Source organism: Ascaphus truei, chromosome 2 (assembly GCF_040206685.1).
Source record: "Ascaphus truei isolate aAscTru1 chromosome 2, aAscTru1.hap1, whole genome shotgun sequence".
Lineage (NCBI taxonomy): Eukaryota > Metazoa > Chordata > Amphibia > Anura > Ascaphidae > Ascaphus > Ascaphus truei.
The window spans coordinates 337,513,992-337,529,691 of NC_134484.1; the positions used below are offsets into that span (position 1 = coordinate 337,513,992).

The 15,700-nt window shown below is 42.6% G+C and overlaps 1 protein-coding gene across 10 annotated transcripts in view; it reads left to right on the forward strand.

The window, feature by feature from the left end:
• Nucleotides 1-15,700, forward strand: part of ULK4 (unc-51 like kinase 4) — a 656,651-nt gene that overhangs the window by 408,937 nt on the left and 232,014 nt on the right. For all 10 annotated transcript variants that reach the window (XM_075586693.1, XM_075586692.1, XM_075586691.1 and 7 more), the window contains one exon: nt 1,758-1,863. In XM_075586693.1, coding sequence (XP_075442808.1) covers nt 1,758-1,863 — 106 coding nt within the window. The remainder of the gene's footprint in view (nt 1-1,757; nt 1,864-15,700) is intronic.

Here is a 15,700-nt window from a genome sequence, read left to right on the forward strand (position 1 = left end):
TCCTCACCATCATTTTCTTGAGATTATGGGGTTGTCTGTATTATAATAAGGGTGTTTCAGGGAAGACCTGTTGCAGTCTTGTATCTTCCTGGAGAATGGGTTGTAGTTCACTGGCGATCTTGCGTAGGGCTTCTAGGTGTGGGTTATATGTGACCACCAAAGGTACCCTGTCGCTTGTCTCTTTCTGTCTGTATTCAAGGAGATCACTTCTTGGTATTCTGGTGGCTTTGTGGATTTGCTGGTCTACAATTCTGTGGTTATATCCACAGTTTATGAAATCTGATCTCAAGGCTGTAATATATATATGTATTATACAGGTGCGCTGACGAGTATTCTAAAACTTACCTTAAACTTGCCTTGGAAAATCTGGGGCTATCACCAAGAAGATCCAGGTACATGCTGCAACATTTCAGTGACATTTCTGCAGAGACTAATGGCCCATCGGATTAACACAGCAGGGGTCCCTGGAAGTCCCATTCAGTTTGAATGGGACTGCCAGGGACCCCCGCTGTTAATACGATGGGCCATTAGTCTGTCTGCAGAAATGTCACTGAAATGTTGCAGCATGTACCTGGGTCTAGTTGGTGATTGACCCAGATTTGTTTTAGAATAATCGTCGGCACTACAGTATGTATATATATAATGTTGATCAATAATACCACTCTGTCCTAGGATTTCTCCAGATATCTCTAAATGGAGGCAGAGAGTTTGTAATATTACAGTCTTTAGTATTACTGTCCTTGGTAGCATAGTATTATATTAGGAACAGAACTGCAGCTCTCAGCACCCAGTGGTTGGTGCAGAGCTACAGTATACCTGGGGAATTGTGTAGTGGCCGGACAGTGCTACTTCCTGGGCCATTGTTTGAGATTCACTGTTTTATTCAAAATCAGCATAATTTGCCATGGTGCTGTTCAAACTATGGGTTTGGGTCATGGAACATTATTAAACATATCCTACTACATGAAACCATAGTTATGACCACTGTACATTTCTAGCAGACAGTTATTTTAGGAATGGCGCACATGTGCATTTTGTTTCTGCGTCGAGGGCCCACGAAATCATAGGGACTTAGAAATCAAAATCCCCCCAAAATGAATACACAGTCATATTTGCCATTTTAAGTAAAGGAAATTCTGCATTTGTTACTGAACGCTTGCTAGAAAATATTGTAATTATGTGAATTCTTTGCATGTCTCCTTCGACACAATATAATTACAAAGTACAATTTATGTTGCATGCCTCTATGCGAATTGCACAATGCATTTGTCTTGAGTGACAAATTAATGACACTGTCTGAAGGCACTTTGCGCAAACACTGTCATTTATCATTCTATCAAAGCACCAGCGTGAGTTCCTTAATAGCTTTGCCTTTTGTTTTTCATAAGAATTGACTTTTTTTTTTTTTCATTTCTTATGTGGTCCTTAGACATGAATAAAGCATATTGTCATTTTGGTGTTTATTAATAAATCTCTCTCCTAACACTCTTCAGAAATAATTAGACCCACTGGTGGCAGGCAATAAACGAATCATTTATCTTCCTCAAGTAGGGAATGGATCTGAAAATGTTAGCAATTTTGTTTAGACCGGTTTTTGAAATATATGGCAGCAGGGAGATGTAGAATCGACTCAACCCTCCTACATGTTGTACGGGGCTTCAAAGCTTGCAGCCCTGAGCGCCAGTAATTAGGTATTAGACCTCTTTATGGACGCAGACAGTGTTGTGTGCTCATTGCTTCCTTTTTGTTTATTTCAGACACATCAAGACAATGTGCTGGGTAATGTAATCCAGAACGTAATCTCATTATTATACAACCTGGTTGCCCAAAAAGATACAAACATGAAGCTTCTCTATGAACAAGGTGGGTGTGCTATATCATATTTATTGTTGCTATTATTTATTTATGAAGCAGAAAATATATTCCTCAGCGCTGTACAAGTGGAGGTGAAATACAGCGATGTTGAAATACATTTCTTAACACGTTGACATGTTCTGATGTATCATAATATTATATTTGCTCTATCATTAAGAACCAGTAGGTATATGAGCTTTTCAATTTTAAATGCAAAGGCATCGAATACATTATATTATCTTGTAAAAATGGCTAACGTCTAACTCATTTTTTTAAAATTAAAAACACTGAAAAATGTGAAAATGTCTTTAGGTTTCTATAAGGGGTAATTGCTAACTAGGTATCAATAATTTACAGGAAAAACAATAGGAGAAAGTTATACATGAAACATTATATAATCCTAAACATAGTTGGGTGTTACAACATGCAATAAAGGTCTACCCATGCGTTTGAATTTCATAGTAAAGAGTATACAAAATCCTAGCACACTACGAATACATTCAATAATTCAGCCTTGATTTATAGGCCATACCTGCCTCTATACTGTATATATATATATATATGTTTATTTATCATTGCTGTGCTAGCATATTGCATATTCATTAGAGTTCACAGACGTCACATCTCGATTGGAACCAATCTGGCCTGAATCTGTAAATGGGCTAAACCAAGAATACACCGGCACGCACAAAAAACAAATATTGTTTTACTAAACATTTCGGTCTATACACAAATCTTTTTGAAAACAAAGTGCACAGTGCAGCAGAAACCAATAAATAGCCAAGCAGGTGCTGAGAGGGGAATAAAACTACAACCCACACTGGAGCCGGAAAGTGATGGCTCCCACTTGTAGGTAACACCAGATGTGTGTCAACATAAAATAGAAATGCTAGAAATATCAATTTATGACCATTAAAAGAATAAATACAAAATGATATCTCAAGCGAGTCACCACCCAATTATCCAAAAGACATGCAAATATGCCCATGGCGTGTCCTTGGCCAAAGTCACAGTAATCAGATCCCACAAACTAATATCGAAAAAGGAACAAAATGCAAGTTGGGTTGGTACTGTAGAGGTACCAGGGCCGTTGACAGTTTTTACAGGCCCAGGACTAGAGTTTTAACGGGGAACACCCCTCCCCCTCTTCCACCCCCTCTCTCCACTATCATTTAAATACCCCCCTCTCACTCAATCCCCCCCCCCCACTCATTCCCCCTGGAAAGTCAAACACTTTTCTCCCCCCTCCCCCATGCACAACCCCCCCGATACCCATACAATTCCCACCCGCCCCCACAATGCCCTCCATCCCCCCCACAATACCCTCCATCCCCTTTCCCACATCCAAAATGCAATACCCCCTTTCCCACAACTAAAATGCAATACCCTCTTTTCCCACATCCAAAATGCAATACCCCCCTTTCCCACAACCAAAATGCAATACCCTCTTTTCCCACATCCATAATGCAATACACCCCTTTCTCACACCCAAAATGCAATACCCCCGTCAACACCCAAAATGCAATACCCCCCGTCCACACCCAAAATGCAATACCCCCCTGTCCACACCCAAAATGCAATACCCCCCGTCCACACCCAAAATGCAATACCCCCCGTCCACACCCAAAATGCAATCCCTCCCGTCCACACCCAAAATGCAATCCCTCCCGTCCACACCCAAAATGCAATCCCCCCCGTCCACACCCAAAATGCAAAACCCCCCCGTCCACACCCAAAATGCAATACCCCCCATCCACACCCAAAATGCAATACCCCCCCCCGTCCACACCCAAAATGCAATACCCCCCGTCCATACCCAAAATGCAATACCCCCGCTTCCGCACCCGAAATACAATACCCCCCCTTCCGCACCAAAAATACAATACGTCACGGTGCTACACGGCGTTACGTTGCCATGAAAAGGTGACCTAGCGTAGCACCGTGATGTCACGTGGAGTACTGTTGTCATGGCAATGCGGCGGGAGATGCCGCCGCACCACGCCACTGCAGGTAAGATCATTTTTTTTTCTCCGGGTTGGCCTTCAGTAGAAGGTGGTAACCTTGCTTCCACACAATACCCCCTTACCACACAATACAATACCCCCTTCCCACGCAATGCAATACACCTACTGTACACAAAATACAATAACCCCATCCCCCCACAAAATAGTATAACCCCACACGCACACAAAATACAACAGCACACAAAATACAACCACACACACACCTTGCTGGTGGTCTGAGGCCTGCCCCTCTGCCTCGCCAGGGCCTGCCACTCTCCAATGCTGGCCATGTCTTCCGCCGGTGTGCGCCGAAAGCAGAGTGCACCCGGAAGTCGAGCTCAGCTTCCAGTGTGCACAATGGCGAAACGAGAGGGGGGCCCGGCTGCAATCCGAGGCTCGATTCGGTTGGGAGCGGGAGGCTGGCCCGACAGGAGGCTCGCAGCAGCAGGGGAGAGAGCGGGGACCCGGTGGCAATCAGAGACCCAGGATTTGGATGCAGGATTTGGGCCTAACTTCTGGCCAGTCTCAAACTTCCAGCGCTGGCAGGCCAGGCGCCCCACAGCCACCATGCCCAGGACACTTGTCCCGGCTCTCCCCCCTGTCAGCAGCACTGACAGTCACAACTGTTAACTGTTTTCCGAACTGATGTGATGAGGTGAGGTCAATTCAAAGTCGTTGCACAAATATTTCAAATTGTAACACTCACTACTCTTTGCCTGGATCAAAAGATACCCAATTATATAAGGTCTTTATTAATCTGATGCTCATATAACTCGAACATCTAGTCTTAAAAGCTAGATTCTTCAAATTAAAAAAAAGTATTGCCTACTCACTTATTTTTGCTCAAATGCCCAGGGCAAACCATCAAATCTGACCCACATCCAAATAGAGTGCTAAAAAAAAAACCAACTACTGTATTAGCCTAATCACGATTTTGAAATGAAAAGGAAAAGCAGGGTTGCAGACCTGTCTGAGACATGTGAATGTGCTCACAGGTAGTATTTTTATTTGCTGTACACTCAACATGGAAGATTTATTGTCACTTTTTTACTCACCCTAACTTATTTTGTCTGGTTGTAGCCACATACCAGCTTCACATGGCAAAGCCAGTAACCAACCTCATACTGATAAGACACAAAAGATTGAAATTGCTGTCTGTGATTAGGTTTACTGGCTCTGCACTTCTTTAACCCAGGCTGTGCTGAAAAAAAGCTGTGTTATACGGCAGGCATAAGGTTATAGGGGTCCATGTTGAAATGTATGAGAAGCAAAAAGTTATACTGTGTGCGCTCATTTGCATGTCATTACCCAGAATCCCTGACTCCAGTGGAATCATTTTATGATGAGAGATAATATGGAAAAGAAGGGTTGCAGACCAATCTGAGACGTGAAAGGGCTCACAAGTGATATTTGTATTTGCTGAAATGAAAATTGAAATTTCAGCATCTGTTATCCTGGCGTTGTTGTCATTGTGGATAAGATGCTAGCTATTACAATTCAGTTCTCTTTTCTTGTAAGGTTGTAGAACTACCATAATATGCTTGTTTGTTTCTCTAGACCACTATTTTAAAAATATTGAATTTTTTTATTTTGGCAATCTTTAAGCTTGGCATTAATTACACATTTGCACAGTTCTGGAGAAGTGTAGAATTGCTGTGAGACCACTCAGGGATTGACAAAATGGTCAATAAAACATGAAAAACTGTTACAGCAGTCAGAAAAATACAAAACTGTTCATTATCATTGCCTAAAACTACTATATTTACACATTATCCAGAAAATCCACAAATGTAAAAAAAAAAAAATGTTGGTCCTCTCTATGATCCATGTCAAATATCACTTATATCTCTATGTAGGCAGAAAGGGGGGACAATAATGATTCTTAAGGCTACGGCTGCGCTGCACGTTCGTTTGCGAGGCAGGCGGCGCGTGCAGCCGAGTTCCCCGGTCTGCAGTGAGCTGCAGGGGGAAAGACTGGGGGGGCGTGACAGGGGAGTGATGGGGGTGCGGTCATGATGTCACCCGGCAGGTTCGCCCTCATTGGCTGAACCGCCGGGGGCGTGGCCTAGCGGTGGCTCTCAGGCTTATACGCTTTGGCCAAAGGGTTAACTAAATGACCCTTTTTCAAGAGATGTATAGGTATTTCACACTGTATTTTTGTCACATTGGATGTAGCTCTGGACTTCTTTTTTTTTTGTTTTATACAATTAGCCACGCCCAGTAGCACCCCTTTTGACACTTATATACATATATATATATTTTGTGGTAATTTTGGGGGGTTTCTGAGAGCTTGCCGGGTATCTGTGTGTTTGTTATCTGTTTAAAGCAGCAGTCCTGCATCGACTTTTTTTGTTTTCCTATATGCAGCTTGAGAGTAGCTTTAATGAGAAATAGTTACCAAAGCTGCCGATCGATTGGCTAATATCCTGCTTTGTGGGACCAGAGCCGCAGACAAGGGGAAAGCAGAGGGACCTGGCAAGCCGGAAGTTGGGCCCAGACAGAGGCCAGACCCATCATCCGTGTTTGGCTGCCGGACCCCAGCTCTCCCCAGCTGCAGTCTGGCCTTCACTTTAAGCCCAAACCCCACGCAGGTGCCGGTCGGCACGGAATGTTGGGCCTTCCCAGATGTCGGGCCCAACTCATCAACGGGATCAGCACGGCACCGGAAGCTTCCCCCCAAGGTAAAGTAAGGTTAAGTGTGTGTATAGGGAAAGGGGTTTATTGTGTATGTGTATTGCAAGAGTCGGAGGGTTATTGTGTGTTTGTGTGTGTGTGTGTATTTGAGTAGGAGGGGTTATTCTTTTCGTGTAATGTGATTGGGGGTATTGTGTGTGTATTGGGAGAGGAATAGTTGGGGGAGTTTTTTTGTGCGCATTGGGGGAGGCGGGGTTATTGTGTGTATTGGGTGAGGGGGTTATTGTGTGTGTTGGTTGGGTTATTATGTGTGTTGGGGGGGGGGGTTTATTGTGTGTGTGTATTGCGGGAGCGGGGTTGTTATGTGTGTCATGGGAGACCAGTACTTTTAACATTGAAACCTTCTGGGTTCACTATCACTAAGTACAGGACGAAGTCATTTAACAAACTGAGTTTATTCTGGGTAAACCAGCAAATATACAAATACACAATATAACATACACTTACCACACTGGGGACCTGTGGGGAAAGTCTCTAGTCTCACTAGGTGCAGGAGCCCGCTTCAAATGGGTTTACCCGGTCCTCTTCTCTGCTTCAGGATATCAGAGTGCTGAACGCACAGCAGCCACTCTGACATGTATCTCCAGCTATTCACAGTGAAACTCCACACTCCTTCCCAGAGTGTCTCAGGTGGACTAGTGCTCTGATCAGCAGTGTCCCTTATATATCCATTGATCCATTGGTGGCTATCCTTTAACTGGAGCAAGGGCAGCCAGCCAAGATAAACAGTGCCTGGGGCTCAGACCTGGTAACTAATTCTATTAACTAGTCCCCTACCTTTGTCCTGATCATATCTTTTCTATGGAACAGCTCAGCTAAATGGATTACAGAAACTCCCTCCATAGGAATGATAGGAACAGGCACATAACATAATTTGCATTTGCTGGGGTGACATGTTAATTTCATCACCACACAATGCTAAGTATCTAAGCTGGGGGGAATTGCTAACACAGGAATAAATACAGACATAAGGTATTTATGTAAAAGACAGACTTAGAATTACACGCAGCTAGCCCACATTCCTATAAGGGATCTATTTAAAACATCCTGTATGACTGCTGACAGGAAGTGATGTCATCTTGTACGAAGCAAACACGGACATCTTGCTTCCTGGCAAATCCTACCCTTACTCCCCTGACAGGAAGTATGCCTCCCTCTGGTTTTTTAATAGCAGGCAGTTGCCATTGGACTTTGCTCGTACAAAGTACTTGTTACCTTGTTCAGTCTGAGCTCTGCCTTGCCTTCGTTTTGCCTACTGCCTATATCGACCTCGGAACCTGACTACCCTTTGCCTGCTGCCTGCCTCGACCTTGGAATCGGACCTGACTACCCTTTACCTGCCGTCTGCCTCGACCCCGGAATTGTTCATGACTATCCCTGCATCTCAGGCCTCTGATCCAAGGCCAAGGTCAGTGTATTACTCCCTACCTCTGCCCTGCAGGTCCGTATCCTGTTCTGCAGTCAGCAAGGTTACACGTTGCACGAGCCACGCAATGGTCCCAGCAGAGGTAGTGAAAGCCGTTTCCCGTCAGGGCCAGCTTCTGGAAACCCATGCCAACCCATGCCAACCGTCTAGCTACAGCCAAACGAAGAAGCGGTGCACTGAGGTAAGTAGAGAACCACACGCAGCTCTAACAAAAAACGACTAATTTATTTAAAAAAAGGGAACAAACATCATGAGCTAAGAACCTCTTACGCGTTTCATCTCACAAGGGACTTTGTCAAAGAGTGAGTGGTGAACTATCTCATACACCTCTATATACCACCAGCTTGACTGTGATAGGTCAATAATAAATTGATTTAGAACAGCAACTCCTATATGCAGCTGCAGGTTAATTAATGAGACTGCCGTTCCATCTATAGTGGTGTGTAGAAGGGGAGAGAAGGATAACAACATACAAGTGTATACATAGTACATATATAACAACAAATAAACAACTTATTGCAAAACTACTGTAAAATAGTATAAACAGTAATAGCAAGAGATAATTTAAAACCAACATTCAAGCAACATAGATGAAAACAAGGAATGGATTAGAATATAAAGAAATTATATAATAGAGAAAGATAAAAGACAGGTAAAAAATATATATTATATTACAATAAGCAATATTGAAAAGTATATTATAATCACTCAACATAATAAAACAATTATAATAATCATAAATAATAACCTGTCTTATATCAATATAAATGAAAGAAATAAAAAAAGAAATGATCAAAAATGAAAACAATAATAAAGATAAATATAAAAATAAATATATTAATAATAGAAATATAGCATATCATAAATATACTGATAATAAAGTATACATAATATCCCATATGGTGAGCAACAGCATATATCTAAATGACATTATAACAACACCAGAGAAGCAAAAAGCAGAAGCAAGCAAATACTTAAACATATTTCTTTAGTTAGACTAGGAAATGTTTAAGCTCCCAATCGGTATTAATACCGTAGGGATGCAAGGTATTCATGATATAGATCCAGTGCATCTCTCTCTTATTTAATAAATTTAACCTATCACCACCTCTTGGATGACATGGGACATGTTCAATCCCAATAAACGAGAAATTGGATATATCGCCATGAGGGCAGGTAGAAAAGTGACGAGACACTGGATGTTTATCATCCTTCTTTATGATGAGACGTATATGTTCCAAAATACGTGACCATAAAGGTCGCGTAGTACGTCCCACATATTTTTTATGGCATCCACATTGTAATACATAGACAACAAATGATGTATAACAATTAATAAAACTAGTAATGTAATGATGAGATTTATATGAATTGAAAAATTTTGTAGACTTAGAATATTGACAGATAGAACACCTTCCACAGGTAAAGAAACCTTTAGGAATCCCACATATCGCTCTGTAATTATCATTAGATCTAAACATGCTGGGTGAAAGATGACCAGCTAAAGATCTTCCTTTTCTAAATGCAAAGTTTGGACCATTTTGAACAATAGATGAAATATCTTTATCTAAGGATAATGTGTTCCAATGTTTATAAAAGATGGCTTTGATATGTCGTGCTTGTCTATTAAAGGTGGTAATAAACAATGGACAAGTAGAATTGTCTGTAACATGTTGTGTGGATCTTTTATTACGTCTTTTGGATTTATTCATATTTAGCAAAAGTGATCCCCTGTCAAGTGATTTAGCATGAATATATGCCTCTTGATCACTTTTGTTAAATATGAATAAATCCAATAGACGTAATAAAAGATCCACACAACATGTTACAGACAATTCTACTTGTCCATTGTTTATTACCACCTTTAATAGACAAGCACGACATATCAAAGCCACCTTTTATAAACATTGGAACACATTATCCTTAGATAAAGATATTTAATCTATTGTTCAAAATGGTCCAAACTTTGTATTTAGAAAAGGAAGATCTTTAGCTGGTCATCTTTCACCCAGCATGTTTAGATCTAATGATAATTACAGAGAGATATGTGGGATTCCTAAAGGTTTCTTTACCTGTGGAAGGTGTCCTATCTGTCAATATTCTAATGTGTAGTTTTGGGGCGTGAGTCTTCGGATCTCTTCTACAACTGTCAATATTCTAAGTCTACAAAATTTTTCAATTCATACAAATCTCATCATTACATTACTAGTTTTATTAATTGTTATACATCATTTGTTGTCTATGTATTACAATGTGGATGCCATAAAAAATATGTGGGACGTACTACGCGACCTTTACGGTCACGTATTATGGAACATATACGTCTCATCAAAAAGAAGGATGATAAACATCCAGTGTCTCGTCACTTTTCTACCTGCCCTCATGGCGATATATCCAATTTCTCGTTTATTGGGATTGAATATGTCCCATGTCATCCAAGAGGTGGTGATAGGTTAAATTTATTAAATAAGAGAGAGATGCACTGGATCTATATCATGAATACATTGCATCCCTACGATATTAATACCGATTGGGAGCTTAAACATTTCCTAGTCTAACTAAAGAAATATGTTTAAGTATTTGCTTGCTTCTGCTTTTTGCTTCTCTGGTGTTGTTATAATGTCATTTAGATATATGCTGTTTCTCACCATATGGGATATTATGTATACTTTATTATCAGTATATTTATGATATGCTATATTTCTATTATTAATATATTTATTTTTATATTTATCTTTATTATTGTTTTCATTTTTGATAATTTCTTTTTTTTATTTCTTTCATTTATATTGATATAAGACAGGTTATTATTTATGATTATTATAATTGTTTTATTATGTTGAGTGATTATAATATACTTTTCAATATTGCTTATTGTAATATAATATATATTTTTTACCTGTCTTTTATCTTTCTCTATTATATCATTTCTTTATATTCTAATCCATTCCTTGTTTTCATCTATGTTGCTTGAATGTTGGTTTTAAATTATCTCTTGCTACTACTGTTTATACTATTTTACAGTAGTTTTGCAATAAGTTGTTTATTTGTTGTTATATATGTACTATGTATACATTTGTATGTTGTTATCCTTCTCTCCCCTTCTACACACCACTATAGATGGAACGGCAGTCTCATTAATTAACCTGCAGCTGCATATAGGAATTGCCGTTCTAAATCAATTTATTATTGACCTATCACAGTCAAGCTGGTGGTATATAGAGGTGTATGAGAGACTTCACCACTCACTCTTTAACAAAGTTCCTTGCGAGATGAAACGCGTAAGAGGTTCTTAGCTTCATGATGTTTGTTCCCTTTTTTTCAATAAATTTGTCGTTTTTTGTTAGAGCTGCGTGTGGTGCTCTACTTACCTCAGTGCACCGCTTCTTCGTTTGGCTGTTCCGGTACCTTTGCTGGTTGCACGTGGATTCCAGGACACACATCACTGCAGGCATTCACTCAACAGTGCTTCACCTTTATCTCTTTGGCTACACCGGATCAAGCAGCGTGACAGCAGGTATTTTCATTGGCAGAGGGGACGGTGGGTGACTTAGTGTCAGCCTGGCTGTTCTCTGGATGGTCGGCGACTCTTAGCGTCACCTCACCTTACCCCTCCCCTCAGCCTGCTCCACTGGGTCCGCTTAATACGCTTGTTTAGAGTGATAGTTATATGCTGCAGACGTGTGCCATTATGTTCTAAGAATAAGACATTCTACACGTTGGCCCTTGAGCACTGGCAGCCGAATTCTTCTGTGTTCTCTCTGTTCACCCGTCTAGCTACGCTGGATCAGAAACTGGACTCAACCTCCGCTTCGCTGCAGACCGTGTGCCGCCACCTCAGTGGTGGCGACGCTGCACCAGTATCTGTGGTCCGGTCCTATGGATGCCCCGGATCCCAACTCCTGTCCACTATGGAGGGCTTCCCTCGACTTGCAGAGGATTCTTGAACCAGTGCCAGATGCAGTTCGACACACAACCGTCATCCTTCACTACCCACCGCTCTCTTGTGACATACAGTTGTGTGAAAAAGAAAATACACCCTCTTTGATTTCTATGGTTTTACATATCAGGACATAATAACAAACATTTGTTCCTTAGCAGGTCTAAAAATTAGGTAAATACAACCTCAGATGAACAAAAACACATGACATATTACACCGTGTCATGATTTATTTAACAAAAATAAAGCCAAAATGGAGAAGCTATGTGTGAAAAACTAAGTACACCCTTACTGCTTCCATAGGAATTAAGATGCTAAGTAGCAGACAGGTGCTGCTAATCAAATGCCCTTGATTAATTGATCATCAGCAAGTGTGACCACCTCTATAAAAGCCGAAGTTTTAGCAGTTTGCTGGTCTAGAACATTCAGGTGTGGGTAAACACAATGCCAAGGAGGAAAGACATCAGCAATGATCTTAGAGAAGCAATTGTTGCTGCCCATCAATCTGGGAAGGGTTATAAGGCCATTTCCAAACAATTTAAAGTCCATCATTCTACAGTGAGAAAGATTATTCAAAAGTGGAAAACATTCAAGACAATTGCCAATCTTCCCAGGAGTGGACATCCCAGCAAATTCACCCCAAGGTCAGACCGTGCAATGCTCAGAGAAATTGCAAAATACACTATAGTTACATCTCAGACGCTACAGGCCTCGGATAGCATGTTAAATGTTAAAGTTCATGACAGTACAATTAGAAAAAGACTGAACAAGTATGGGTTGTTTGGAAGGGTTGCCAGGAGAAAGCCTCTTCTCGCTAAAAAGAACATGGCAGCATGGCTTAGGTTTGCAAAGTTGCATCTGAACAAACCACAAGACTTAAGGAACAATGTCCTTTGGACAGGCTAGACCAAAGTGGAGATGTTTGGCCATAATGCACAGTGCCACGTTTGGCGAAAACCAAACACATCAGCACAAACACATCAGCACAAACACCTCATACCAACTGTCAAGCACGGTGATTTGATTTGGGCTTGTTTTTGCAGCCACAGGACCCGGGAACCTTGCAGTTATTGAGTCGCCCATGAACTCCTCTGTATACCAAAGTATTCTAGATTCAAATGTGAGGCCATCTGTCCGACAGCTAAAGCTTGCCCGAAATTGGGTCATGCAACAGGACAATGATCCCAAGCACACCAGCAAATCTACAATAGAATGGCTGAAAAAGAAAAGAATCAAGGTGTTTCAATGGCCCAATCAAAGTCCAGAAACGATGTGAGAGACTGATAAAGTCATATAGAAAACGATCACTTCACGTTATCTTAATATATAAATCTGAAGTTTGTGGGGTTGTAGATGTGGCCAATCAGATTGCTCCGTATCCCTGCCCCGCCCCGCATGCCTCTCATTGGCCTGCGTGGCTCTATGGCTCTGATGTCACCCAACTGCCACACACACACACACAAGCACCCGGCCACTGTCCTCTTCACCCAGCTCACCTCCCCACCCTAAGCCCCCCAGCTCACCTCCGCCACCGTTCCCTTCTGTCCCGCTCACCTCTGCTCCCGCTGCATGGCTGCTGTTCCCGCCGCACTCTCGCCTACTCCTCCTACTTCTGCCGGTGTATGTTGCGGATGGCGGCGGAGGAGGGGGGCGGGGCCTGCGCCCGAGAAAGGCGCCGCACGGGACTGAGACCTCTGTGTGTGTGTGTGTGTGTGTCACTGTTTGTGTGTTTGTTTGTGTGTGTGTGTGTGTCTCTGTCTCTCGTGTGTGTGTGTGTGTGTCTCACTGTGTGTGTGTGTGTGTGTGTGTGTGTGTCTGTGTGTGTGTGTGTCTGTGTGTGTGTGTCTTTCACTGTTTGTGTGTGTCACACTGTGTGTGTGTGTGTGTGTGTGTGTGTGTGTGACACTGTGTCCCCCCCTCCTGTACACTGTCCCCACCCCCCCTCCTGTCCCCTGTCCCCACCCCCCTCCTGTCCACTGTCCCCACCCCCCCTCCTGTCCACTGTCCTCACCCCCCCTCCTGTCCACTGTCCCCACCCCTCCCTCCTGTCCACTGTCCCCGCCCACCCCTCCTGTCCACTGTCCCTACCCCCCCTCCTGTCCACTGTCCCCCTCCTGTCCACTGTCCCCCCCCTCCTGTCCACTGCCCCCCCTCCTGTCCACTGTCCCTCCCTCTGGGGAGGGGAACGGAGAAAGAGGGGGAGCACAGAAATAGGGGGAGAGGAGGGAGCGGGAAATTTAATTCACGGGCAACGAAGGGTATATCAGCTAGGACAGCTAAAGGTGGTTCTACAAGTTATTGAATCATAAGGTGTACTTAGTTTTTCACACATGGCGTCTCCATTTTGGCTTTATTTTTGTTAAATCATGACACAGTGTAATATGTCATGTGTTGTTGTTCATCTGAGGTTGTTTTTACCTAATTTTTAGACCTGCTACGGAACAGATGATTGTTATGTCCTGATATGTAAAACCATAGAATTCAAAGAGGGTGTACTTTCTTTTTCACACAATTGTATAACTTCTCGCTCCTCACGGATGAAGCATTAGCTTGGGCGTCACCTCTATATGTAAAGGGTTTGCCCTTGTTGGATGATTCCTTTCATGCAAACATTCCGGTCTCTTCTGCTAACTCCACCTATTCAGGCTCTTGCCAAAGAAACGCCAGGAGAACCTACGGAACCCATGCAATTGGGCAATTGGCGTTTGACAGAACGGGAGAAGCAGCACCGTCGATCCTTGGGGTTGTGCCTCTGCTGCGGCGAGAAGGGTCACATGCTTTGAACCTGTCCTAAGAAGTCGGGAAACGCCCACGCCCAGAGCAAGTAGAGGAGTTACCTCTGGATATCTGCATCTCACCATCTCCTTGTCGCTTGATGGTCCCCATCTGCCTATCCTGGCGAAACCATTCCGTGATAACCAAGGCCTTCGTGGACTCCGGAGCCGCTGGTATATTTGTGGATAAGAACTTCGCTCAACGGATGAAGATTCCTCTCCAGGGAGGATGTGCCCCTAGATATCTCTTCCATTGATGGTAGACCGTTGGGATCGGTAGTCATATCACAAGAGATGGTTCAAATCAGGGCTACGGTTGGTGTTTTGCACAACGAACTCGTCCTGATGGATGTCATCAATTCCCCAGCCATCTATGTGGTTTTGTGACTTCCCTGGCTACGTACCCACAATCCCCAGATTGACTGGATTTGTCTTTCACCCTGTCGTCCGGTGGGTTCTCTTCTACTGCCTGCAATGGAGGACTTACCCGGTCACCCGGCCTGTTAATCTGACCTGAGGCAGGTCTTCGACAAGGGACAGTAAAGAAGAATTAAGCATAAAGCCAAAAAAGCGCTGCACCATAAAATAAAAAAAGCGAAAACGGAGATAAATCGTTTTTTATTATGCCAAAAATAGGAAAGGGTTACACTGACATGTTTTGCCAAAAATGGCTTTATCAATTTGCACTTTGATAAAACCATTTTTGGCGAAACATGTCAGTATATGCAGTATGGTCTGATGACCGCAGTTCAATGCTAAATCCTCTATAAGTACACTTTAAGGACTATTATTGTCAAGGCTTGCAAAAAGGTTTTTTCCTATTATACACTATATTGCATCATAGAAAGGATTCTGGATTCATACACTGGCGACACACTTTATTCGAGCTCGGCTAGTCCCACGAATTCGGGTATACCCGGGTGTATTGAGGTTTGTGACTGTTTTCTGCCCGAGTGCATTGAGGTATCTCCAGGCAGGGATTGAAGCATTTTATTCCCGCTGGCTGCAA